Source organism: Vulpes lagopus, chromosome 11 (assembly GCF_018345385.1).
Source record: "Vulpes lagopus strain Blue_001 chromosome 11, ASM1834538v1, whole genome shotgun sequence".
Taxonomy (NCBI): domain Eukaryota; kingdom Metazoa; phylum Chordata; class Mammalia; order Carnivora; family Canidae; genus Vulpes; species Vulpes lagopus.
Genome location: NC_054834.1, coordinates 100222037 through 100249457, shown reverse-complemented (window position 1 = coordinate 100249457; position 27421 = coordinate 100222037). Strand labels below are relative to the sequence as shown.

Below are 27421 nucleotides of genomic sequence, written 5' to 3'. Positions count from 1 at the left end.
ATTTATGATAGTCACAGAGAGAGAGAGAGAGAGAGAGAGAGAGAGAGAGAGGGAGAGAGAGGGAGAGGCAGAGACACAGGCAGAGGGAGAAGCAGGCTCCATGCACCGGGAGCCCGACGTGGGACTCGATCCCGGGTCTCCAGGATCGCGCCCTGGGCCAAAGGCAGGCGCCAAACCGCTGCGCCACCCAGGGATCCCCAGAAGCATAAGTTATTCAAAGCTGAGACTGACTACAAGAAGATCCTCGCCAGCTCCCTGAAGATAGCTAGAAGTGAATGAGTTTAAACTGAAAAGACAAGGGAAAGGGTTTTCTCATTGGAGAAATTGCTGGTTGACATGAGCTACTTTGGAAGACTATGGAGTTTTTTGTTCTAAGGACCTTTAAAAATAAGGATGGATACATATTGTTCTGTAGTGTATTTGATTTATAGATACAAAGAGATGGACTGGAGCAGAACTTTTCAATCTGTGCTCAGTGAGAGTTTCTTCAGGGTTGGATGGGAGAGGGTCATGTGGAGGCTGGGTGTGCTGGCAAGACAGAGACACATGCCTCTTCTGTGAGAACCTAGAAAAGTGACACAATCTTCATCTAGTTATTTGGTTCCACATTTTAAACTGAGGCAAAAGATGATCAGGGAGCAAATATTAAAGGCTAAAAAGAGTTGAAAATTCACTTTGAAATGAGAGTTTTTTTTTCTTTACATATCATGGCTAAGAGAACTTGCATTCAATTTTAGTGCATATGCATTGGAGATCTCATATAAAGAGGTCATTGCATGTGGCTCACAGTAGGCACTCAGTAAATGTTGAATGAATGGGTACAGAGGCGAGCAGAAGTAGCAAAACATATTTGACTTATTTATTACTTGAATGTTACTGGCAGAAGAAACATTGAGAGTATTTGTTGTGTAGAGAAGGGTTCAGTACATTTTTTTTCTGGGAAGGGCCAGGTAGTAAATAGTCAATTTTGTGGGTCACACTGTCAGTGTTACAACTAATCAACTCTCCCCCTGTAGCATGAAAACAGCCATAGGTAAAGTGTAATTGAACGAACATGACCACGTTCCAATAAAACTTTATTTGCAAAAATAGGCATCATGCCAGGTTTGGGGGCCCCGGTGCACTGACCACTAGTGCGGAGCTCAGGTATGATCAAACCTCTCAGCTTCACAGAATGTTGAGGGTAATGAATAAAAATATTAGGTGTGAGTATCATCACTAATAGAGGCTTATTGTTGGATTAACATTTTGTGTAAAGAGGGTTCTAGACTTTTGTTTCAGAATAGCTGAATAGAAAGCAACTGCATATGTATGTCAACAAATGTTCATTTCATTTTGCTGTCGTTTCAGCAAACTATTCCTTTCTTTTCCTTAAACTCCTGTAAAGTGCTTCTTTACAGTAAAATATTAGGAAGAAATATATATTTACCTTTCAGAATGAGAAGCCTTATTTATGAAAAGCTTTGTGTGCCAGAGGTATAGAAATTTTAATCTATGGAGTTAATTCCCTTTCCTTCTTAACACAGATAAAGCCTTCTTTCTTTCTTTTTTTTTTAATTTTTATTTATTTATGATAGTCACACACAGAGAGAGAGAGAGAGAGAGAGAGAGAGAGGCAGAGACACAGGCAGAGGGAGAAGCAGGCTCCATGCACCGGGAGCCCGACGTGGGATTCGATCCCGGGTCTCCAGGATCGCGCCCTGGGCCAAAGGCAGGCGCCAAACCGCTGCGCCACCCAGGGATCCCAAAGCCTTCTTTCTTTATGAAGGACCCAGCAATAAAGGAACCAGATAAAGTCAGTCTATTAGTGGTAGACAATCCAACATGACCAAATGCAGGATGTTGAACACATTTCTGGCAGAAACAAAAATGGCTGATTCATAAATCAGCATGGATTTTGTAAATGTCTCATACTACAAAGCTATTCTTTTTATGAAAACCCTTGACATATTTATTCTCTGTCTCGACCTCAGAGGATAAGAATAAATATGACTCAGAATTCTGAATAATTACTGGCACTTTTAAAATATTTTATTTTATTATTATGGCATCCCAATAGTTATATTGATTACAATAATTGCATTAGTTCAAATCATTCCAAATTTGAGTTACTTTATAAGATGATCAGGACATTAATTGTTTTGGAATTAGAACAGTAAAAGGAAACAATCTATGTAGGGTGGATTTACGATATAATACTGATTATCTCATTAACCTTACCTACAGAACCATTAGCATGGTAAAAAAAACTCTAGGACAGTACAATATTCCAGTGCACAATATTTGTTAGAAAAATAATTTATAGCTAAGTTGGAAAAATTTAATTATGCAAAATCCTTTAAAAAAATAACCGATAAGTAGCAAGTGGCTAATTAATACAAATTTTCATAGTTGTAAGAAAATATCATAGTGTATTTGGCCCTGAGGTTTTGTGTGGCCCTACATAGATCTTTTAGACTTTACCTCAGTTTTCTCACTTGTAATTCAGGGTATCATTTTCAGAATCACAATTTTTTTTTAAAAGATTTTATTTATTTATTCATGAGAGAGAGAGAGAGGCAGAGACACAGGCAGAGGGAGAAGCAGGCTCCATGCAGGGAGCCTGACGTGGGGCTTGATCCCAGGTCTCCAGGATCAGGCCCTGGGCTGAAGGCGGCACTAAACCGCTGAGTCCCCAGGCTCCCCTAAAATCACAAATTTAAGATGATAAGAAATAGGTGAATTTATTGGACAATATGCTTTTATTTTTATTTTATGTTATTTTATTTTTCCTGATGATGTTTTTGGATCTCAGGCAAAATGACTTGTTTATGATTTCATATCTCACTGGAGCTTTAAGGGTGCAGAGGGTCCTTTTCAATGCCAGTTTGGCCTGACTTTTAAGAACAGGGGTTTCTTGGTGAAGCCAAGTAGTCCAGGCTGGAATGGTGAAATTATTTACTCAGTCATCTCATCAGCCTCCCCCTGGTTCCACCATCCCCCACAGTTCTCTCTAAATTCAGCTTTCTCTGGTAGAGCCAGAGTGACAGTGGGGACGTTTGGTCATGGCTATTCACGATGGGCTGGTCCCTGAAGATCCTTGGTGGTCTTTCTCAACACCTCAGTCATCTCAGAGAAACAGAAGGCATGTCTAGCTTCTGTTCTGTAAAACAAGATGAAGGTAAATAGGACATTCTGGGAAACTGATAGTTCTGTTTATGCCACGTGCCGGCCCTGTGCTACTGCTCTCAATTCTCACCATCTATACAGGCACTGCACATTTTTATTTTATTTTATTTTTTAAGGGTTTTATTTATTCATTTGAGAGAGAGAGAGAGCATGAGTGAAAGAGAAAGCATGAGAGGGGGTGGGGGATAGAGGGGCAAAGGGAGAAGCAGACTCCCCACTGAGCAGGGAGCCCACCTGGGGGCTCGATCTCAGGACCCTGGAATCATGACCTGAGCCAAGGTAAGACACGTAACTGACTGAGCCACCCAGGCCTCCCTAGGCCCTACACATTTTTAAAGGGTTAGACCAGAGTACATCAAAGTAAATTTTCTAAGATACTGGGCTCTCTTGGAGTAAAATCACCACATTTGGGGTGAAGAGACCTGGTTCCAGTTGTGGTTCTTCTATGACCAGATCTGCTGTTATTTGTAGCCTTGGGCTCATCACCTGGCCTCAGGGCCCCCCCACCCCCCGTAAGAAGGGGGTACTCCTATCTACTGTAAGGCTATAGTGACAACGAATGGCTCTGCTGTTTCTAGTGGCACATGACCAAGGGGAAGTGACTCAGTGTCCTTATCTATAAAATGAGGATAATAAAGTATCTACCCCATAAGGTTGTTATCAAGATTGACTGACTACATGTGAAACCCTTGGAGCAACACCTTGCACCATAGTAAGCATTCAATACATGTTATTATAATGATGCTTATAATAGCCAACTGCTTTGGATAAAAGAACTAAATCAGGGTAAATAATTATTTATTAGCCAGTAGCTAAATAAGAATTGGATTTAAATGTATTTCCTGTAGTATGGGAATTCATCTATACTTGGTCAAAAAGACTTATTCCAAATGTTCCGTCCTCTCCATTGTCCTTTTTGTTTCTTTTTATTGTCTCTGTTTTTTCTTCTCCTTATTTTCTATTTCTCTTCCATTTTCTGGAAAATGAAAAGTGATCCTGAAGGGGGAGGAAGAAATTCTTTCTACTCCTCAGCTAAAAGAGGCTATAAAACTGTGGTATAATAATGCTACCAATAAAAATAATATGTAGTCAAATCTGCAAGCAGCAAAAACAAACTTAGCTCAGCCCTGTTTTTGGTGGGGCCAATGAAAGCCTACACTTTTTTTAGTGATGTGTAGGATGCAGAGCACAATTCGGGTTGTCAGGCATCCCTGCAGTTCAGTAAAATTGTTGAGTATGAGTGGGGAAGGGTTTTTCAAATGTTCCTCTCCCATGTATTTTTGTAAGTTTGAGATGACACAGGTTTATTAGGTAAATAGGTTAAAAGTGTGTTTAACTGTGAGTGATATATTGGCAGGGACGGTTACGCTGTACATAGACTGTTAGGACACTCATTTGAAGAGTGGGTGTTGTAAGGTGGACAAGGGTAAGGATGTGGGTTATGTGTTATTGAAGCGACTGGGTGGTGACCAGGAGGCATTTGGATAGATATCCTACCAGTTCCTCGTGTGTGGCTTTTGTCTGATTTATACAGCTGGCTCCTTGGAGGAGGATTCTGTAGGACATTGCCGGCTGTCTGTAAATAATGAATGGTTCTATAGAGAGAGGAGGACTCTGAGACCACCAGATAGTGGTTGATATCCACGGCCGCTTCTACCCCAATCTGTCTAGCTGTCTATTTCTCTCTCTGTCTCATCTATCTATCTCTGTCTATCCATCACCTATCTATCTGTCTATCGTCGGTTATCTATCTATCCATCCATCTATCCATCCATCTTTCCCCCCTATTGATAAATAAATTGAATCTAAAGAGACGGTTGCAGGAATTGTCAGGAATCCACACTAAGTGAAGTGTTACTAAGTGTCTTAACCCACATTAAGGACAAACTGTGAAATGGGTTTGGACAGGTAGTCTTGGTGGACTGTAATAACTCTGACTTTGTGGAGAAATCACTCATTTGCCAATGGAGAAAGTGTTCATTAAAGTGATGTGACTTAATCGATAAGAACCATTTCAGAAATTTTCCTGAGTTTGAGCAATTGTGTACATATTTAAATTCCCCCAAGAATGTGTTTATGCAGAGTAGAGCAGCAATGGCCTATTGTACCCATAATCTGTACATTAAAGAGCCCCACAGTGCCCATTTACACAGCAGACCGTGGCCCAACTTCAGTGGCAATGATGTGTGGACTGAACACTCTTTGAGAGCTACCAGGCACTTTCCTTTACTTGGTAGTAACAGCTCCAGTGGAACCCTTACACACACTTAGGATCCTAGTGTAACAAGCAGGACCAAGTGAATGCTTTTCTGCCTTTACTTCTACAAAGCTGTTGTTGTTTTTTCCTTTAAAGGCTCATTTCTGTTGGCTCTAACTAGATGCAAGAATTCCCAGAAATCTAACTTGAAAATGAGAGTTGAAATCTATACTAACCGTGTTATTCAAAATTGAGTCATGTTATAATATACTATATATCATATATTGTCAAATATTGCTTTGGTCTGCAGACATAATTAATATAAGCTAGCCATTAATAGTATGATATATGATCCAGGGACCTTAAATATAACAAAATGCAACTAATATTTATCTCTAATGTGCTATAATCTTTATTCCCATCACAAAGCATTAACAAAGGGTATATTCCTTAATGCTACACTCCCAAGGGTTTATTTGAACTTTTTTTTCTGTTTTAATTAGCTTATTCATTTTAATTAGAGTACAGTGCAACATTTACATGGTGTTTAATCTGAAAGCTAATCCTGTTTTCTTAAAAGATTAAGTACAGTAATAAATATAAAATAATGGTGGCTGTATCTCATAGGACTGGTACTTTGGCTACAAGAACAACTTCTGCTGGAAATAGCAGAAACATAGATTTTCTCTAGTATCCTTTCATTGAGACATAAATGTCACAAGAATGGTTTTCTAAGTAATTAACAGTTTCCACAAAAACCAGATTCCTGCCCTGCCCCCTGCCATTCATGGCTGGTCATCTCTTTGGGAGGAAGCTCAGAACCTGTGGTAGTCATCCTGTAGCCTGTATTCGTGTGTTTGTACTCCCCCTCTCACCCCTCACTGGACTTCTCCCCTCTCCAGTCCAGTTCATCCCAGCAGGGAATCTGATCTTTGCCTAGAGAAGAACCCGTTTGGCCCTGGCATTCTTCCCTAGCTTAGCTCTTGGCTTTGCCTTTGGTACATCCATCACCTATGTGGACAACCTGTGCAGCGAGCACCCTGCCCCTCACTTCCTTGATCTCCACATTGATAATGACTTTCTCTTCCACTCTGAAGAGGTCACTCATTTCTATGGTCCTCCTCTAGACTTTCATTGCCAGAGACTGCACTGCTGTGAAGCCACTTACTCAAGCAGGCTACCTTCAGCCCCTACTCCTCTCCTTCCTGCTTCTGCTGTAGCAGTACCTCACCCAGACTTCTAGTCCACCAACCTCTCCATCTTCTCCTATCTTTATTTTCTTCCCAATTTGCTTAAATTTCACGGTTATGCCAGTCTCTTTCTTATAAATACCCTTGGTCCCCTTGCTCAACTCATTCTATGATAAAACTCCTATATTGGGTGGACCCAATCATTCATTCACCTTCCTTGTGTCCATTCCCAAATGCAATCTTTCCCATTATTATTCAGACATGCTTCTTCTTTTTTTCAGTGGAGAGAAAGAGGGAGAGAGAGAGAGAGCATGCGTACGCATAGGGGAAGGACAGAGAGAGAGAGAAGCTTAAGTAGGCTCCACTCCCAATGTAGAGCCTGATTTGGGGCTCAGTTCCACAACTCTAAGATCATGACTGCAGCTGAAATTAAGGGTCAGACGCTCAACTGACTGAGCCACCCAGGTGCCCCTCAAATGTGCGTTTGTATCTCCTACGTAAAAGAGTTCTCCCTTAGCCTCACCTTCTCATCAATTGCTTCTTTCATAGTTGAGATTCTAAGACAACTTGTACATACATAATTACTTCACTTCCTCATTTGTTATTTGCTCTTTGTCCAGTTCTTTTTTTTTCTTTGTCCAGTTCTCATTTGGTTTTTATCCTTACCTCCTCACCAAAATTCTTCTTACTAAGGTTGTCAATCACTTTCATGTTATCAAATTTAATTGACACTTTTTAGTGCACGTCCTGTCCTACTTCATAGCAGCATTTATCAGAACTGTCAATTACTGCCATTTTGAGATACTTTTTCTTTTGCCTTCAACAATGCCACATTTAACTGGTTTTCTTCTACTTTTATCTCCTTTCTTTCCAACTCTGTCTTGGGGACTTCTCTTCTGTCCAGACTTTACATAGAATATCTCAGAGCTTGGTCTTGGGCTCTCTTATTTTCTCAAATTCTTGAGAAGCTTCATTCAGAAGATTCTAAAGATTAAAAACCCATCTATATGGAAAACACAAGTCCACATAAAGACTTGTACATAAATGTTCATAGCAGCTTCAGTCACAATAGCCCAAAAAACTGGAAACAAAAGTCCATTAACAGGTAAGTGGATAAACAAAATGTGTTATCTATACAATGGAATACTACTCAACAACAAAGAAGAATGAAAAACTGCTACACACACTGTGGATGAATCTCAAATGCATTATGCTAAGTGAAAGGAGACTGACATAAAGAGTATGTACTAGATGATTCTATTTATTTAAAATTCTAGAAAGTGCAAGCTGATCTATAGTGACAAAAAGCCAATCAGCATTGCCCGAGGTGGGGGCAGAGGGAGGGATGGAATGTAAAAGAGCACAGGGAAACCTTTGGGGGTGATGGAAATGTTCTGTATCTTTATTGTGCAATCATTTCTTAGTGGTATACAGCAGTCAAAACTCATGAAATTGAGTACATTAAATAGGTGCAATTTATTATAAGTTGTACCTCAATAAGGCTGATTAAAATCTATATGCTGCCAAGGCTTGAATTTATGTCTTTAACATAGATCTCTTCTATAGCTTCAGACTGTGGATCTAACTATTTATGTGATGTCACCATTTTGCTATTTCATAGGAATTTCAAACTGAAGTGTAAAACAACCCTGGATTTTTTTTTTTTTTTTTTTTTCAACCCTGGATTTTTAAAATAAGATTTTATTTATTTATTTTATTTATTTATTCATGAGAGACACACACAGAGAGAGGCAGAGACACAGGCAGAGGGTGAAGCAGGCTCCCTGAGGGGAACTTGATGTGGAACTCGATCCTGGGACTCTGGGATCACATTTTGAGCTGAAGGCCGACGCTCAACCACTGAGTCACTTAGGTGTCCCTTGAACCCTGGATTAATTCTCCCACAGGCTCCATGCTGTGCCCCCAACTAAGTAAATTGGTATCTCAAGGGGATCTTAAAATACAGGGGCTTAAATAAAATACGATTTTATTTCTGTCTCATAGGATAGTCTAGAAATAGGAGGACTGGGGCTGGTAGTGTGACTATCATCCTAATCCCAGGATTCCATTTCTGGCTGTAGGAATGCTACAGTTCTCATTATATTCCAGCCAGCAGGGACAGAGAAAGGGTCAAAGAAGTGCCTGCACATTTCTTTATCAGAGGCATACCCAGAAGTGTCAAATGGTCATACTTCATAACAAAAGAGGCTGGGAAATATCTTTATGTGATCATGTGTCCAGCTAAAATTTTATTTCTATGGTAAAGGGGAGAACTGATGTCAAGAGACAAGGCTTCTGGCTTTCTTGAGGGTGTGTAGAGACTTGGGAAAATGTGTTTTTGTGGGACTCCAACTATTTATGCAGTTCAATTAAAAATGTGTTACAAGGGCACCTGGGTGGCTCAGTGGTAGAGCATCTGTTTTCAGCTGGGGTCATGATCCCAGGGTCCTGGGATCAAGTCCTGCATCAGACTCCCAACAGGGAGCTTGCTTCTCCCTCTGCATGTGTCTCTGCGTCTCTCTGTGTGTCTCTCATGAATAAATAAATAAAATCTTAAAAAAATAAAAATGTGTTACAAAATTCATAGGTCTATGTAAAGTAAAGTAATTTGTCAATGAAGATTTACATAATGTATAGAAGAGGTACTTATGTATTTGTGTATCTAGTCAGTGCACATGTCCAGGCATCTCTTCATGTTCTTTATTGTTAATTGCATTGTTCCTGGTTGAATTTCTTACATCCCATGCAATGAATAAGTAACAATACTGTTATTACAATGACATGTTCTTCAGAACTTTTGCATTGAAATCGTGTACATCTTCTTGCAGTAGTGGTCACTTAATACCATTTATTTTAATGATAAAATATCATTACTCATGATATGGCATCACTTAACTTGCCACCCTTGAATACTGGTTTCCAATGATTCTCAGACTGTACTGGGACTTTACTGTGTTTTCTTGATGACTACAAATGCAAGTCTTACCCAGAGTACATGGGGGAAATGCAAACAATCATTTTCCTGTAGTTTTAAATTTTTTGTTCTTAAATTTATGGCATAAATGTAGAGCAGCACACCTTCCAACCATGTCTTTTATTGAACTCATCAGGTTAGAATCACTGCATTCATAGAGTGTGATCTCTTACAATGTTGACTGCACTCTGTAGGGCATGGGGGTGAAGGATCCATGGGCTGAAAGGAGCAGTTCAGTTGCAAAAGGAATGTTTATTCTTCATCCAACACAGCTTAAGATTGGCCTGAGGTAGTATGGCATCACCACCAGAAGACATTGTTTGGAAGGACACTGTTTGGAAGGACCATTGGGGAGCAATGGTCTTGAAAGCCTTTAGAGAGGATAGACAGTCCTTTGGCCCAGTGGTCTTGAGATGTCTTTTTTCTCCCCTCCTTAGTGTAGGCTCTGGGCTACAGGCTGCTTTCCTCTCTTGGTAAAGCAGCCACTAGCTGCTTTTGCCCTGCTATTCTTTTCTCCAGAAGATAGCTATAGGGTGAGATACAGTGTTCTCAACCATCTGACTCCCAGCTGACTTGGAAGATATGCATCTAGTTGCCTTAAAAGGAAAGGTATGGGATAATAGAACGATGTTGTAAGCTTCCAGAAAAAAGTGGCTGGAAGTTCTCATGGTCATGATTCCTAGGCTAGATACAGTTCCTTTGGAGTATTGTACCTGGAGGTACTTTTGGACTCTTAACTCTTAATTTTAATTTCTAAAATTACTTCCTCTTAATTCAATTTCTAAAGGTGAAGTTTCTCAAGTCATTCTGAACACAGAAGACTTCGTTAACTCCTTAGAAAGTACTGTCCAGGCCTTGCCAACCAGTCTTGGCAGAATCAAAGTTGTTGTCCTATCTCTAGTCAAGAGTGTGTAGTTCTGAGGCCCATCACACCACCTCTCACCACTTTCCATAGGATGTGGCCTCATACAGTTAAAATTTTTTTTATTTTTAAAAATTTAATTCCAGTGAAGTTAACATACAATGTTATGTTAGTTTCAGGTGTACAATATAGTGATTCAACAATTCCATCACCCAGTGCTCATCACAAGTACCCTCCTTAATCCCCGTCATTAATTTCACCCATCTGCCCATCCTCCTCTCCTTTGGTAAATGTCAATGCAAGAAGACTGATGAAATCTATCATCTCTTACATTTTATAGTCATTATCGCATGGTACCTCACAGCATCATCATGGAAGAATGATGATTTTCTCCATTTTAAAGATGAGCAAAGGGAGATGCAGCAAGATTAAATAATTTTCCAAAATGTGCTTAACTCCAAAGAACTCAAGTATTTCTAGCTTACTTGTTTTCTCAAAGGGAAGGAATAAAACATAGTTATGCATCTTACTCTGATGCCACCAGAGAAACTGGTTTAGAGAAATTTTGACTAGCCAGTGCCAAATTTCTGTCTTACAGGCTACTTGTTCTTGGAGGTTGTGAGCTGCAAGAGGAAATATATCTCCTTAGGAGATTAAGCTGGACACAGCCTGGCCATCTGCTTTCTTGGCAAGGGCTGATATAGGCTGCCTTTATGGATAAGGGAGATGGAATAGGGCATGTCACTGGCCAACAGTGCTGTAGGCAGTGAGGCATGGAGGCAGACAGACTCCTAGGCCAGCTGACTGCTGTCAACATCTTAGAGTCCATGGAGTAGCTCTCGTGAAAACTGTATGTCTTCAAGGAACGGGATGAAGAGGAGTCTTGATACCATTACAACTCCAGTGGTGGAAGGAGACCTTATTTTGACCAAATAACTCTGCCAGGTATCATGCTAGGTGCTGTGGCTAGACCAATAAACAAGAGAGTATAGTGGGATAGAAAGACATTAAATATATATTCACACACATAATTATTTAATTACCATTGTGATAAATTCTATGATGAAAAAGTAGTGTGTTTTAAAAAAAGATTTGTTTATTTATTTCAGAGAAAGAGAGAGCAAGCATTAATGGGAGGGGCAGAGGAAGAGGGATAGAGAATCCCAAGCTGACTTCACTCTGGGTGTGGATTCCCACATGGGGCTCAATCCCACACACAGAGATCATGACCTGAGCTGAAACCAAGAGTCAGACGTTTAACTGACTCTGCCATGCAGGTGTCCCAATAGAGTGTTCTTTGCTAGCATGTAGTGGGGAGGTGAGTCTGGGTGTGGGGTGGGTTTCAGGGAAGTCTTTCCTTTAAAAAATGACATCTGTAACAAACCCTAAGGGTTATTTGTAACACACCCTGTAGATTGTTTTTCTTTCCTCTTCTTTCCTTAGAGGACTACCATCTTCCATTTTAATTTTTATGTATACAACTTCCTCTATTTAGCCATGATCTTCAGGGAATCTGGCCCCAGAATATAGGTCTCGGTTGATCTAAGTTAATAATGATAGTCTTAGTGGCTTGGCCATTGATTGGTTTAGGCATATGTTAAGTTAGAGTATGTGATTGGTTAGCACATGTGTTACAATTTTGGCTATTGAGCTCAAAGAGAAGTCTGCTAGAGGATTTTTGGGAATGGTTTCCTTATTCTTTACAAGGAAGAGGTGACCCTTTCTGCCTCTGAATGTTGTCATGTCTGATGACCTTGAATGGAACTCACTTGAGGGCAAATCCTACTCACCAAAGGCAGAGCAAGAAGATGGAAAGAATTTTGTTTTTTGTTAGCTTTCTTAACTTGATAAATAAGTTGTGGAGCACTCCTAGTTTTGGATTTTTGATGTGTTCTTATCATGTGAGCCAGTTGAGTTAGATTTTCTATTATTTCCACCTCAGAAGATAGTAAGAGTTAGGCAGGTAATGAATGTGAGTGAAGAAGACCACTCCAGACGGAAAAACAGTGTGTGTGCAGCCCTGAAGTGGAGCCAGAAAGTAGTTCTATGTGGCAGTGAGTGAGGAGGAATGGAGTAAGATGAAGCTGGAAATTTGGCAGAGGCCAGAACATGTTATCCTTAGACATTAACTAATAATAATTTATATTTGGACTCCTTACAGGCATATCCAGGTTTATAATTTTTTTGATGACTCCAACAAAATGCTGGATGAATCTTACTTTTACTTCTGAATAGTAGAAAATGGCAATACTTATGCATCTCGGTGGTCTACACTATAAATGAAATGCACTAGTAATCACTCAGTTCTCTAATTTACTTGGCTTATGTAACTAACTATAGCCTGAAACAATATCCATATTGTTGCTCCTGGCTTGTTGTCTAGAGGGACTGCTTGAAGTTTGCCCAATCTCAATGGTCTTGAATTGGGACCTCAGCCTATAAGCATTTTGGGCAATACTTCAGGGAGAAATTACTCTGGTTGTGTTTGTTATTATGAAGCTGAAGATCTTCAAATTCCTTTGTCTAGGGATCTGAGGGAGAATCTGGGCATTCTATAATGTAACGAGGATGAAGTCCATTGGGTCTTGCAGAAGAGTCCCCTTGTTGGTCTCAGCAGGTGGAAGAGGCCCAGGAGAGTAGCAGGTCCAAAAAATACCGACTGGGGGTATGGTCTCTAACAAACTAAATTAACTTACACAGAAATTTGCCTACTCAGCTCAACCTTGCTCATTGTCTTTGGCTCTGGTGGGTTCTTTGCTTATCTCTTACCAGGCCTCTGTGGCTGCCTGTGGCTGCCAGCAGGGGAGTCTTCTCTGCATGTTAGCCTGTAGGATTTGGACCCTGAATTCCAAAAGCTCAGGCTTCGGAAGCAAATGCCACCCAAGAGTTGTGTGAACTTGAGTACATTATGTTTTTTCATCTATAAGATGGTAATAATAATAGTACCTAACTCATAGAAATGTTGTGAAGATCAAAGGACGTAATCTATGATGAGTGCTCAGTGCAGTGCAGATGTTCAGTCTATAAGAATAATTATTTAAAATAGTTATTGCTTGTCATCTCTACTACCATCAGTACTTGTGGGTTGGGTTCCTGACCCTCCTATGAATGCAGCACGGAGGACCTTATCACCCTGGCCATTGTCTTGGTTAAGACAGCGCCACAACACAACTGTTTACTGAACTAGTAAGAGTTCATAAGCCAGAAGGAATACCTCGGCTCTACCATTAAATCTCACAGTAAGATCTGAGAATATGATTGTGATTGTTAGACTGAATTTAAAAATGGTGACTTTAAAAATCTTTTAAAAAGTTTCCTTGTAAAAATATTTAGTATTTTGATTTTGTGCTGTTTGGTAAATATGTTGAAGCACCTACATCTACAGATTCATGACGAGTGCCACTTTGTATTTAGAGGGAGTAATTTTTTTTTTCCTGGATGTAGACCCTTCTGGGATGTTTCCAAGCATAAGTGCAGCTCTGAGCAAACTATGCTTTGCAAAGCCAGTTATTTGTTTTACTTCTGCCAGAATATTGAAAGTTTGCCTGGTGAACATTCCCTGAAATCAAAATGACTTATTATCAGGCTTCCTTTGCTTTTGATCCTGCTGCAGGATGGTGTGTTTTCCTAATGATGCAGAATCTCTCGTTAAGTTCAGGAAACAGGATATAAGGATAAGTCAATTGACTCAATTTATGGACATAATAAAACGGTCCCTATTACCTTCAGCAGTCAAGGCAAGACAAGGTGAAACACAGTGTTGTAAAGTTATTATGACAAAATAGTTTAGTATTTACCTGACCAAATAAAGTGAAAATACTGCATTTATTTTTGAAGCGGCATTTCAGACATTATGACCTAAAATTAATAGTGGTAGACGATCATTTATCCTGTCGCACTGGGATATTGCAGAGTTCACTCAAAGCCAGGAATATCTGCTATTAAATCATGGCAAACTAAAAAAAATTTTTTTGAAGTATTTCCTTGTGTCTGCTCTATGTCTACTGTTGGCCCCACCGAGCCAGTGTTAACAGCTAAGGCATTTCTTTTTCCATCTTGTAATATAATTAAAAACAAATTTAGAAGCAGAATAGATGTTTTGTATGTTAGAGCCCTGTTAATTTTGGGGAAGGCATTGGCAATGCACACAGCTGTTCCTGACAATTATAAACTCAGAAGAGAAAAAAAGAGAGGACAGAAACCAAATTGACCAAATATGGTTGCTTTTGTCTTCCAGTGGGAAACAAGTCTTTAGGGTGGCCATAGGAAAAATAGATGTAAATCAAATATTTTTAATCTGCTGCATTTTAAAAGAGGTTAACATAAGGCTTGAGGGGTCTAGAAAGTTTCAAGTAGTTAAAAATATCCAAGAGGGGTACATGTGATATTAGCAGCTTAGGAAGATACTTCTAGTTTGGGGTAAATTTCAGTTTATTTCTGGTTTTTGGTTAATTTCTAGAGTCTAGATTCCAAAGTCTAAAGTAATTTTATGTTTCTGAATGAAAATGACACTGAGTTAGGTAAACAAATCTGTAGACATTGAGCAAACATGAAAAAGTCCTAAGTTTTGTTTTGAGTATCTAATAAGCTGTTTGCTTATGTTGATCGTGAGTAGCAGAGTAGCAATAAGATCCTGCAAGTTTTTGCTAGCTATTGCCTGTGTTAGGCTTATTCTTGACAACTCTGAAAATGCATCTGGCCATGCTTTCTTCTCCCGCTGCCATTCCAATGTATCTTACCCTGCATGGCTTTGCTTTTTTTTTTTTTCTTTTTAAAAATTTTATTTATTTATCCATGAGAGACACAGAGAGAGGTAGAGACACAGGCAGAGGGAGAAGCAGGCTCCCTGCAGGGAGCTCGATGCAGGACTTGATGCCAAGACCCTAGGACCATGCCCTGGGCCAAAGGCAGATGCTCAACCGCTGAGCCACCCAGGTGTCCCTGGCTTTGCTTTTTTATTTTGAATTGTCCTATGCTCTTCAAACATTCTGCATAGTTTACTTGTTATGTTTAGTATTAGTTTTCTGCCTCTCCACTTCCCCCATATAAAGCCTGGATCTTTGATTTGTTCACCTATATACCTTGAGCTTCCAGAGCAATGCCTGGCATATAGTAGGTGCTCAATAAATATTTGTTGAATGAATGAATCACATTCTTCTTTTGCCTAAAACATGATAATCATTTTCACTGGCTTTGTGATAAAGTGTAACTTCTTTCTTTCTTTTTTTTTTCTTTTCAGGGGGAAGGGCAGAGGGCGAGAGAGCATCTTAAGCAGGCTCCATATCCAGCACAGAAACTGAGGGGCTCAATCTCACAACCCTGAAATCATGACTTGAGCCAAAATGAAGAGTTGGACACTTAACCGACTGAACCACCCAGGGGCCCTATAAAATGTAACTTCTTTATGTGGCGTGTATGATCCAGATCCAATTTAAATATCCAAATAGATTTCTTTTCATTTTTCTCCTGAATGGTTCCAGCTCTACCAAATTATGGCCTATCTTGCTTGTGGGTTTTTGTACATGCTTATTCTCTGGCTTTCTCTTTGTCTTCTTTCTTCTTGGATAACTTTAAGTTTTTAAGACTCAGTTTAGGTTTTTTTTCTCAAGGAGCATTGTTTGGCCTTCCAAGTCTGGGTTAGGAGCCCCTCCTGTATATTCTAAAGCATGCTATACTTCCCTTATAGTAAGCTTATATTTTGTTGATTGCCAGGATGACCATCTTACTTTTTCTCCTTTAATTTGTCAACTCTGTGGAAGCAAGAGCCAGGCTGCCTTGTTTGTAGGTTTCTTCCATGTCGAATGCATTGCTTAATGTCATGTAGGAGGTTCATCATATTTGTGTTGAATCAAGGCATCAACATGAAAGGAAGGGTATGTAGCTCAGACATTGGCTATGATCATCCTGCCCAGTAAGATCTGGGGAAGACTGACTCAAATGTCCTTGTCTAAGTTATTTCGACTATTTCTAGAGGCTTATCATTTCCAGCTCCAATTTCCTTTTGTCCTTTAATTTTGTATAGTGCAGTGGTTAAGCATGTGGCCCTGGAGCTCCGTTGTCTAAGTTCCTCCTAGATTTTCCTTGAGCTGATCACCTTCTCAAGGACAGAATAAAGATCACAGAAATATATCACATTGAGCAGTTAACACCAGAATGAAAAAAAAAATATCAGAAAGTTCCTCCTTATTTGAAGGAACCCAGGGCATGCTTGGGTTATGTGGGAGGGAATCATGCTCGATCCAACTTCTTGCATGTGTTTGTGTGTGGCTCTAGTCTATTCCAAACCAAATCTTATTGACAGTAGAGAGGTATGGGTGAGGGGTTCCTGTTGTTAATCAAATGAAGGTGTTAAACATAAAAAAAAAAAAAATTCCTCCACATTATACCTGAACTATGTATAAACGTACCGTGTGTATCTTTTTTAAAAAACAAACATTTCTGCTTTATTTATTTGTTTTAAAAGATTTTATTTATTTATTCATGAGAGACACACAGAGAGAGGCAGAGACACAGGCAGAGGGAGAAGCAGGCTCCCTGCAGGGAGCTTGATGCAGGACTTGATACCAAGACCCCGGGGGTCATGACCTGAGCCAAAGGCAGACACTCAACCACTGAGCCCCCCCACCAGTCCCATCTGCGTTTAAATTATACCGTTTTTTTGTATTGTTAATAATGCATCAGAACTGGATTTTCCCCCTCATCCGAATGTAATATAAATGTTGAAGACTACTGTGACATCAAGCACGTTAACATAAACATCTGAGAAACTGATGTGGATTCTTTAGGTTTTGGAGTACATTTAAGTGTGACTTTTCGTGTTTTGTTCTTTTCAAATAAGACTGTGAAGTTCATAAAAGGACAACAAATCTCACCCTTGCCATCTACTGGCCTGTTCACTTCTGTCTCTGCTCAACCGGGCTGTCTCTTCCTCAGCCCACTGAGGAAAAGAATATATAAGGGAAAAGGCTGAATGTTTGGGAGAGGCAGAAGGAGAGAAGTCTGATAGCCACTTCAGACTAGAGATTTCTTTTTTTTTTTTTTTTTTTTTTTTTTTAAAGGGGAACAATATTTATTTGCCACAATCTTTTGTTGCATTCCCCCGGGGGTGTGGCAGGAGATCTTGAGTCTGCCAGCCCACTTCACTTTTTCTTGGGCTCCTTACAAGCCACCACATACCTCTGGGCCACATTGAGGGGAGGGGAGTAACCATCTGCATAGGAGGTGTCTTCAAACAGGACTGAATAGTCATCCTGGGGCCGTTGTGGGGGCGTGTGGATCAGAGCACGGTAGAAGCAGGTGGTCTGAGGATACAGGGCCAGCACGAGCTGCTCCTTCTGAAATAAGGCTTCGGGGTCTGTCTCTGGGTTGGCTTTCCACTGGGGCAGAGGGATGATGCGCCGCCGGCTCAGGGTATGTCTCTCTTTGCCTTCTTCATCAATGTCATCTACCTCATACTTGTTGGTGGCGTGGCTGTAACTGACCACCTCAGCCAGGATCCACTGCTCATCCCCATCCACGGCCTTGACCCGGGCAGCCACCTTGTCTCCAGGTTTGGCCACGTAGTCCCCAGAGGCCGGAATGGCCCCACAGAGGGGCGGGGGCTTGTCACCAGGTTTCCCGATCCACAAGGGCAGGGTCATGGCCGACTGCTGCAGCAGTCTCTGCTCAATGGTTCAAGTGGGAACCATTAGGGTAGTAACAGCACCTACCTCATGATGCCCTGTAAGGATTCAATTTGTACTTAAAACCTACAGAGAGTTTAAGACATGTAGGTCTCAGTAAGTTGTGTGTGTGTTTTAAGATTTATTTATTTTAGAGACAGAACATGAGTAGGAGGAGGAGAGGGAGAGGGGTGGAGAGACCCTCAAGCCCACTCCTGGCTGAGAGACTAACCTACCGGTGGTCCTGGATCTCACGGGGCCTGCATCTCGCGAGGCTGGATCTTGCGAGGGAGGATTTCACGGGGCCTGGATCTCACGGGGCCTGCATCTCGCGAGGCTGGATCTTGCGAGGGAGGATTTCACGGGGCCTGGATCTCGCGAGGCTGGATCTCCCGGAGCCTGGATCTCTTGGAGCCCGGAGCTTCCGCGGCCAGATCGCCAGCTGAGCTGAAGCCGAGTGTTGGCCTGCCCCCCCCAGGCGCCGGGTCTCTGTAAGTTTTAACTTTCCCGATCAACTCGGTGACATGGCGTAAGCAAGGCTGTTGCATTTAGCAGAATTTGCGCTGCCGGTTTGCCGGCCCCAAGGTTATAGCAGAGCGGTAAACGAAGGCATCCCTGTTGGGCCTGCCCGCTGTCCCTCCCACCCTCAGGGTTTCTCCCCCGTGCGCTCCCCAGGCGGCCGCGCTGGCCTGCGGCTCCCTTGCCAGCCCTCTCTTCCTCTCTTCCACCTCTGCTTTTCCACAGTCCGCACCTCTGCACGTCTCTGCACAAGGGCGGCTGGAAGTGCCCAGTTCTTCCCTCTTGCTATACCCTTGAGCTCTACTGCTCCAGGTCGGCTTCCAAACTAGAGCTGCACCTGTCTTTACGCGCAGAGAGCGCAGTCCGGGGACTGGGCCCTCCCCAGCGTCAGCAGATGCTCAACCTCCTTTAACATGGCCATTTTCCTTAGGAGGCAGCTGTGGTTTTACATGGTAAGTTGCTTTTCTTCATTGCAAGTGGTAGGAAAAAATAACGATAAATACCTTAACAAGTATATACGTGTGTGAGACAAGTAATCACGTTGTTGGTGAAGCAGAAAACACTAGGAGACGTGCCAGACCCAAGCGTCGGCTGTTGAGACCATGCAGTTGCCCTTTGTGTGAATAGGACTGGTAGAGACCTCTTACCCTAGAGATGCATCCTTTTGCTTTCCTCTCAAAAGTCCTCGCTTAAGTGCTATGTTGGAAGCAGCCACCTTTGCAGGGCTGAGCTGCTGCAACATTGTAAATGCCAGCAAATAAAAGTGTCAGCAGTCTGGCTGTGGGAGGCTGGCAGGGCCCGGAGTTCAGTGCTGTTCTGTCCAGATTGGCCGTTCTAAGGGGGCTGGTTCATATCCAGCCCACACGAGTAGTGATTCAGAGTTATTTCCTACTGATGGCTCTTCCTGACCCCAGGAAAAGGTGTTTGGACTTTTCCAGCCGCAGCCCACCAGGAAGGAGGAATGCCTACTCAACTTGAACTGCCCTCTCTCTGCAGCAGATGGCCTCATACTACTTAATGGCTGGCATTTTGAGGGGTTGGGGGAAGCTTCCCTACCCCCGCCAGTACTGATCACAGAATTTTTGTATTACTTCTGGTGGGACCCATAATCACAGGAAAAAATATAAGCAGACTTGTTTTCTTTTCACCACTGGATGTATTTATTTACAAAGAGGGCCTCTAAACGGTCAGAGACACATACACTTACTGGTAGTAAAACTACCCTGCGATTTGCAGATTTCTTGGGCTGTGCTTCCTGCAGCAGTAAGGGCCTTGTCCTATCACAGTGCTCAGAGGGGAGCTTCAGCCGTGTCTGTCTTGGGCCACTGCACAGATGATTCCTGCATTTGGTGAGTTGGCAAAAGCAAATAGTGTTTTAGGCCTAAGGGTACATTTTACAGTTGCATTTGAGAGGAAAATGCAGCTTGAGCCTTGAAATGGACTGTGTAGAAGAAAATGCTTGTTGTGCGCAGTAGTCTGGCTTTTGAAGCCTGTCCACCAACAGCAGGATCCTGGCTGGGTAGCCAGTAAGGTTCCTCCAAGGTGAGGCCTTAGGAGAGGAGGGAAACAGAGCCCGCTGTTGCTGAATGCTCTTCGTAAGGGGCATGTTAAAGGGTTGGAAATCACAGACAGCCATTTCAAATATGTTTCCAAAGAGTTCTGTAGCAATAGGAAATCAAATCTACAAAATGATTAGTAGATCATTAGTAAATGAAGGAAACAAGTAGGATGTCAGATATACACAGTGTGACCTAAACTCCGCGAAACAATGGGTATTAAAAGACATAGGCCGAAATGCCCATGACTGGTGGCAAGCTTATGAATCTCTTTTAGTTTCGTGTCATTAATAATGTCCAGTGATTTCTAGGCTTCCCATAGTGAACATATATCACTTTTTAAATCTGCATAAAATAGGTGTTTATTTAAAAAATAAAGTGGAATAATCTACTTCCCTTAGTGACGATTTTAAAGGGTTTAATTTTTTACAATGAGGCAAAATCTGTTATTCCTTTTTATTATTCTCTGTTGGGAGGTAAAATGGTCCCAGACTGTTTTATCTAACTCTTGTGATTTGCTGTGTATATTTTCACCTTGAAAATAATGATGTTTTACATATGCCCTGGGTTAGCACATTTGTGATAGATGCCAACTTTTTTTTTTTTTTTTTAAGATTTTATCTATTCATGGGAGACACAGAGAGAGGCAGAGACACAGGCAGAGGGAGAAGCAGCCTCCATGCAGGGAGCCCAGTGTGGGACTTGATCTTGGGTCTCCAGGATCACTCCCTGGGCCGAAGGCGGCGCTGAACCACCCGGGCTGCCCAGATGCCAACTTTTTGGGGGCAAGTCAGGACCACTAGGTTTTAACTTTGATACTAAAGCTTTTGCATTTTCACCTTAAAGCAGTGTGATAAAATTCTGTAAACAAAAATTGCAGCGTACACACATGCAGCACATATATTTGACATCCTACTTGTTTACATATAAAAGTTTGCCAGGGTCATTACTGTTCTAATAAAATCTTATTTCAAAAAGTGATCAGGTAATCAGATATCCTAAGTTGCCAAGCTTTCATTTCATGTTATTTATTTATTTTTTGCCAAGCTTTGATTTTTGATATTTGACTGTAATAGGGGGAAAAAAGGCAAATTCCTTTATTGGATAATTCCAAACTCCTTCCTCTCTTAATTAAAGTAACAGTGGTATATATGTTTTTAATGGGTGATTTACAAGATATATCCTTAGATCATATCTATCCCACCTATTCTTGTGCATCTTTCATATTTACATTTCTGTTTTCAAATAGAAAGTCTAGAAGTGTGTTTTGTGGAATAAATAGTTCCATGACATGTTTGTGAAGGAAAAAAACCAAAATGATTCTGTGCCCAAAAAGTTTTAGAAACACTATGTACTATGTTACTTTCCAGCTCTGTTCTCAATTCAGATACTCCCATTAAATGTCCTGAAATGTTACGCAGTAAAGAAATCCCTTAAACTCTGCTTAAACCAGTATTTCCCAAACTTAACCAACCAAGATATTCCTGAGTACTACTTCCAAAGCATTGCAAGAGCCCACATCATCAAAGAAACATTAACCAACTTTCTTTTGCTGTACTGAAGAAGAAGCAGGAGAGTAGAAAAATAAAATGAGCAGAATTTTCTATAAAGATAACTCAAGAAGGGTTTTATGCTTAAGTCATAATCCTCTGCCCCAGGACCTTTGACTGACTATAGAATGCCTTCAGCTTTTCAAGTGAATGTAGCAGCCATTGCTTAAATTCAGGTCACGGAAACATTAGAAATCAGAGTGCAGTTGTCCTTGGCCATCTCAGATAATTTCGATTTATTCTCTAACTTTAGGGTAATGCTTGCAGTAGCTGCATGTTCATCTGCTTGGTATAGAATGCTGTCACAAGCACCCCTCCCCCCCAACACACACCCCATCAGTCCTTTCTTTCATTTTTCTTGTCTTTCTTCTTTCTTGACCTTGAAGCGACTGTGAGAGTGCCAGAAGCTTCCTCTTGACACCTTTTGCTCTCCCAACTCTATCACTTGTGAGGGCTGGCTAAAGGATCTCTATTTTAACAGGTACATGCTTGGCCTGCAAAAAAATGGCTTTTAGCCTTCTTAGATCCATACAAGTTTGACGATATTGTGCCTTTGAATAAGTGCATAAAGTCTTCTGGGCCTACTTGGTGATATTTATGTTTTTCAAGGACAGTGGCTATATTTGTTTGTGCAGTGCCTAATGTATCGGAATCTTTCATTATTTCTTGGTGCTTTTGAAATTAGTTTTTGCACTTATTGAAGGATGGGCAGATCCATAAACAAAGGGAAGTGGTTGGGATGTCATAGTTGTTTTATAAAAGGTATCCATGACAAGGCTAATTGATTCAAGGGACTTCTTTTTCAATAAAGGAACAGAGATTAGTTTACTGTCGATCTTAATTATTCCATCCATCAACCATTTGTTGCCCTGGGCAACTGGCATCATCTTTGCTGCTTGCTAATTTTAGCTCATTTTACTTAGTGAGTCGCATTTCTTTTGTTTCATTTTTGTGTCTTTGGATGAGGAAAGAGGGACCTGACGTTTCTGTGGGTGAAATTCTAAGCTGTGTTATGCTGAATTCATCAACAGAAATGTATTTTTTAAAAGTGCTTGATTGAAATTCATAAACCAAAGGTGTTTGTGGGTATATGTGTAGATGTACAGATGAACTCTTAAATAAGCATAAATAACATGAACCTGTAAACGAACATAATTTAGCCTACTTGCAAACAAGCCAAAATGAGTGAAAAAGAAAATATAATTACCATCGCCAGAGGATATTTGGTCAAGGTCTCAAAAGAGTACTAAAGTTCTGGCTCTTGGAATTTAAGTATGCCCGGTGTCCTTTAGTTATATTGCTTTTAAATTAGATTTTGGTTTTGTTTTGTTGAACCCCAAGTACCATTCCACCTTCCTGCACATCTCCCCAGTGCATTCTGTTCCTTTATGTACCCTGGCTATGTCTGCCTCTGCATAGCACTTTCTTTCTGAATCACTTTGAGTATATGTGATTGTGGACAGAAGGGTGTTCTAGCTGGAGCCCTACTAGCAGGAGGAGAAATCAAAGACAGGGATTTTCACAGATAAAATACTTTTAGAAAAAGAACAACTACATAGCCAAAAATGCTGGTCGTATGTTTTGTGAATGCAACATCGTAAAACTGTTTTATTTATTTATTTTTTAAAAAGATTTTATTTTTATTTATTTATTCATGAGAGAGAGAGAGAGAGAGAGAGGGAGGGAGGGAGGGAGGGAGAGAGAAAGAGGCAGAGACACAGGCAGAGGGAGAAGCAGGCTCCATGCAGGGAGCCTGACATGGGGCTCAATCCCAGGTCTCCAGGATCAAGCCCTGGGCTGAAGGGGGTGCTAAACCGCTGAGCCACCCGGGCTGCCCAGAAAACTTGTTTAAATACTGCTTTTAGATTTAAAAAAAAATTTTTTTTATTTTATTTTATTTACTTATGATAGTCACAGAGAGAGAGAGAGAGGCAGAGACACAGGCAGAGGGAGAAGCAGGCTTCATGCACCGGGAGCCCAATGCGGGATGCGATCCCAGGTCTCCAGGATCACGCCCCGGGCCAAAGGCAAGCGCCAAACCACTGCGCCACCCAGGGATCCCTGCTTTTAGATTTTTACTTCTCTCAGTAACTTGACTTATTTGGAGCTTTATGTTGGGGTGCAGAACCACAACTGCTGGTCCCTGCTATTCCTTCTTGTTTTACATTGTCAGCGTCAGACTACCTTGGGTAAGTTTGATCATGCATGAGTGGAGTTTGCTCATGTAACTGGATGAAATTCATAACAAGCTAAGACAACACATTTAATTGATTTCTCCTCCTTTTTTTGCAACACGACGGCTAGGATGATATTGTGTAGGTCACATAAATGGTGCCTTTTTGTCAGATAACCTGATTGTTGCAAGGAACAGACATTCACTTAGGGAAGCTCAAGTCAAAGTAGTGCTGATGAGGATGGTATAGTGTTAATCTCCTGGAACCCAGTTATGGGAAATGTAACTGGGCTTTTTGGGAACTAGAAAGCCCTCAGGAGTCTACTCTTGACCTCTCTGGTTCTCTCTTTGGGCCTAGATATTTTTGCATCTGTGCTTTTCTTCTATAAATATATTCCATTGTCTCCTATAGTAGACAAGCTTTCTTTGCAAGACTCTTATGTTTTGCTCTTTCAAAATTAACACGTGCATGGGGTCTGGCCACCACCTGCCACAATCTCATGGTTTCCTGCCTATGACCATCTAATGGACTCTCATTGGCTTTTTATTTTTCCTCTTCAAATGAGGAATTATTGTTGATCTGTCCAAGCAGACTAAAGCTCCATGAAGGCAGGAGTCACAACTGTTTGGTCCTCAGTATGTTCTCATTGCCTAGTGCACTTTGTGACATGTGGTAGGTAGGCAGTGAACTGGTGACTAAGTGATAATTCAAATACCTGGATGTCCTGAGGTTTGTTTCCATTGTCTCCTATATTTTCATCTCTTGGGTTGGTTAAATGGTCTCCTAATGAGTGCTGAACATGATATATGAAAAATTGAAGAGATCATTTGAAGTTCTGGGTGATATTATTACCACCCAGAGAGAATATACTTTTGCTGCTGATGTTTGGACAAAGCTATTAGGATAGAGGCTAATTACCCTAATCCAATCTGAGATTGTGTTAATTCAAATTTGTGTTTTAGTCTTTACAGAGATTGCATATTTCTAGTTGTTGATTTGCAACCTCCTCAGAAGCTTCCCGGGTATAATCTGAAACCAGCCCCCTTATGCCGAGGGCAGGGAGAGGAGGCAGGGAGAGGCAGGCTGCTCCAGATTGGTAGGTGGCAGGTTTCATAAATAAGGAAACTTATGAGGCTTGTCTCTGGTGGCCACAAGAAGAGTGCATCTCTGCACCTGCCTGCCACATCTGAAAAGTTTATGCAGAGGCCTTAACTGGGTTCAGTCACGTATACCATCCAGATGGTCTCAACACTACAGCACTACCTCAAAGCTGTATACTTGGGGCAGCTTCTGGGAATGAGGAAGGTAGCAGAGCACACATTCCAAGGATGGGGGTGGGGAGTGAAGGGTGGTAAGGAGAATCTGATTGCCCAGGTCCAGCTCAGGGGACAAGTGGTAGTTACATTTTCTCAATGACCTCCCCTTGTACTAATAAGCCATTATTCTTGGGGTGTAGTTCTTCTGTGAGTCAAATGGAAAGTTAGGGGTGTCTCCAGGACTTTTATTCTTGCTAGGCCCTGAACTCGATCTTTTTGTTGTTGTTGTTGTTTGTTTGTTTGTTTTCGTCTCAGTAGCAGGAAACTGAAAGCAGAAAGATCTTCTCAACTTTTCAGTCTCTTGGCCACTCTTTAAAATGCCTCAAGGAGAAAAGGGTTGCCAAGTGTCAGACTAATTTGTCAGACTAATCTGAAAAGGCTTTCCTTTTCTTCTCTCTAGGATCTTAACTCTCAGGTCTTGCTACCTTGGTAGCTATTTTACTTTAATTATTTTGGTTTGGTATTTTAACTCATGTGGCTGTTCTTGGCAAGAGGTTTGGTTATATACAATACAAGTCTGCTTTATCATAGCCAGAAGGGGGAAGGCAACTGTTGAGTAAATGATTAATATATTCTAGAGAAAGAATCTGATGGGCCTCTCTTGGATTAGATGTTTCTCTTCATTTATCAACTCTGGCCAGAGAGGGATAACATAGCCCTCAGAAGAGCAGCTCTGTGGCCAGTGGCCGGCTAACTGATGGATGAGTTGGACAGGGCACTCATTGCCAAAGGTGCCTGCTTCAACTATCCTCAGAAGCAGCAGCAGCAGCAGCAGCATCACTCTTATTGATGCCTCATTTTTTTACACTGCATGATTTCTAAGACTCTGCAATATGCATTTTCTCCTCTCATTTCATTACTCTAGGACCTGTGCTAGATACTCTAGGTATCTGTTAACGTTCACTGTAATACCTTACAGTGTTTATCTTACCTCATTTTTACTGCTGTCATCATCAACAACCCACACACCTAAAATACACATGTCCTGGATCTTATAATGACTGGTTTCCATGTTCCCAACACTGTTTCTTTCCTCTTGCCCTAGCCACCTGTGAATTCCTCAGGCCCCAGGACCAGAATGGCTTGTTTGGTCATGATATAGCTTCTCTCTCTGTTCGCTTCCAACTCTTTCCACTCCTCATATGCTGAGTTCCTGAACAGCTGATGTGTGTTTCTATACCTCAAGCCAAGTGTCTAGGAGGGACTGGAGAGTTTGAGGACAGAGCATGATGCCTAAACAGCAGGGTGGAATGAAGGACCAGGCACAAAATGAGTGTCAATATAAACTTAGTAAGAGGCAACACCAAATACCTCTTTTACATATAATATATTGCCTGGGATTCCCTGAACAGAGGCTCTAAATAAAAATACCTATGTGAACTTAGGAGTTGATGAGAACATAGCCATTCTTGCTTGGCTAACAGTTTAGAAACAAGCAAGAACTATGGGGAAGAGGTGCTTCATTGGGGAAAAAAAAGGAGGAAGGCAATGAGTAAGAATCAAGGTTTTTCAGTTTTTCGTCATCCATTTTGGTTTGGTTTATCCAAGTCTAAACAAATTGGAGCCATACTCCACAATACGTGTTGTCTTGTATGGTTACTTAAATTTCCCATTTAAATGTAACAAAAACATCATTATCATAAGAACTAACATCTACTTAGTACTTATCATGGTCTTAATATGTATTATCATTTTTATTCTTATTACAACCCTATAAGGTAGGGAGTATCACCATCACATTTATAGATGGCGAAACTGACCTTACAAAGGGTAATTTCCCCAAAGTTACATGAAGCTTAGGAAGTGGCCAATATTTGAATTCTGGGGCCTGATATCAGAAGCCTCACTTTGAACCACTGTACTATGCTGTACTATGTACATAGAATACAGATTGTTTATTTTTTTGAATTTCCACACAGTAAGAAGAATATATGGGAAAGTATAATTTTCTTTTTTAAAAAATTTTATTTATTTAATTTTTTTTTTAAGATTTATTTATTCATTTATGGTAGACATAGAGAGGCAGAGACACAGGAGGAGTGAGAAGCAGGCTCCATGCCTGGAGCCCGACGTGGGACTCGGTCCTGGGACTCCAGGATCGCGCCCTGGGCCAAAGGCAGGCGCCAAACCACTGAGCCACCCAGGGATCCCCTAAAATTTTATTTAAATTCAATTTGCCAACATATAGTATAACATCTCGTGTTCATCTTATCACATGTCCTTCCTGATGCCAGTTATCCCATCCCTCCACCCA

At 41.1% G+C, this 27421-nt stretch overlaps 1 protein-coding gene across 1 annotated transcript; it reads right to left on the bottom strand.

Moving 5' to 3' along the window:
- Window positions 1–17451: 17451 nt before the first annotated feature.
- On the bottom strand, window positions 17452–26179 carry LOC121471699 (SAGA-associated factor 29-like). The gene is made up of 2 exons (XM_041722470.1): window positions 26099–26179; window positions 17452–18052 (listed from the first exon to the last, which is right to left on the bottom strand). The coding sequence occupies exons 1-2, from the start codon at window positions 26177–26179 to the stop codon at window positions 17531–17533; spliced, it is 603 nt and encodes a 200-aa protein (XP_041578404.1). The 3' UTR covers window positions 17452–17530.
- Window positions 26180–27421: the final 1242 nt, after the last annotated feature.

Bases quoted from the DNA above. Each gene is read 5' to 3' on its own strand.
- LOC121471699 (XM_041722470.1), bottom strand. From the start codon at position 26,179: ATGGAAACCAGTCATTATAAGATCCAGGACATGTGTATTTTAGGTGTG. The intron at 18,053-26,098 runs GTAAGATAAACA...ACCATTGAGCAG, and splicing joins ATGACAGCAGTAAAAATGAG to AGACTGCTGCAGCAGTCGGC.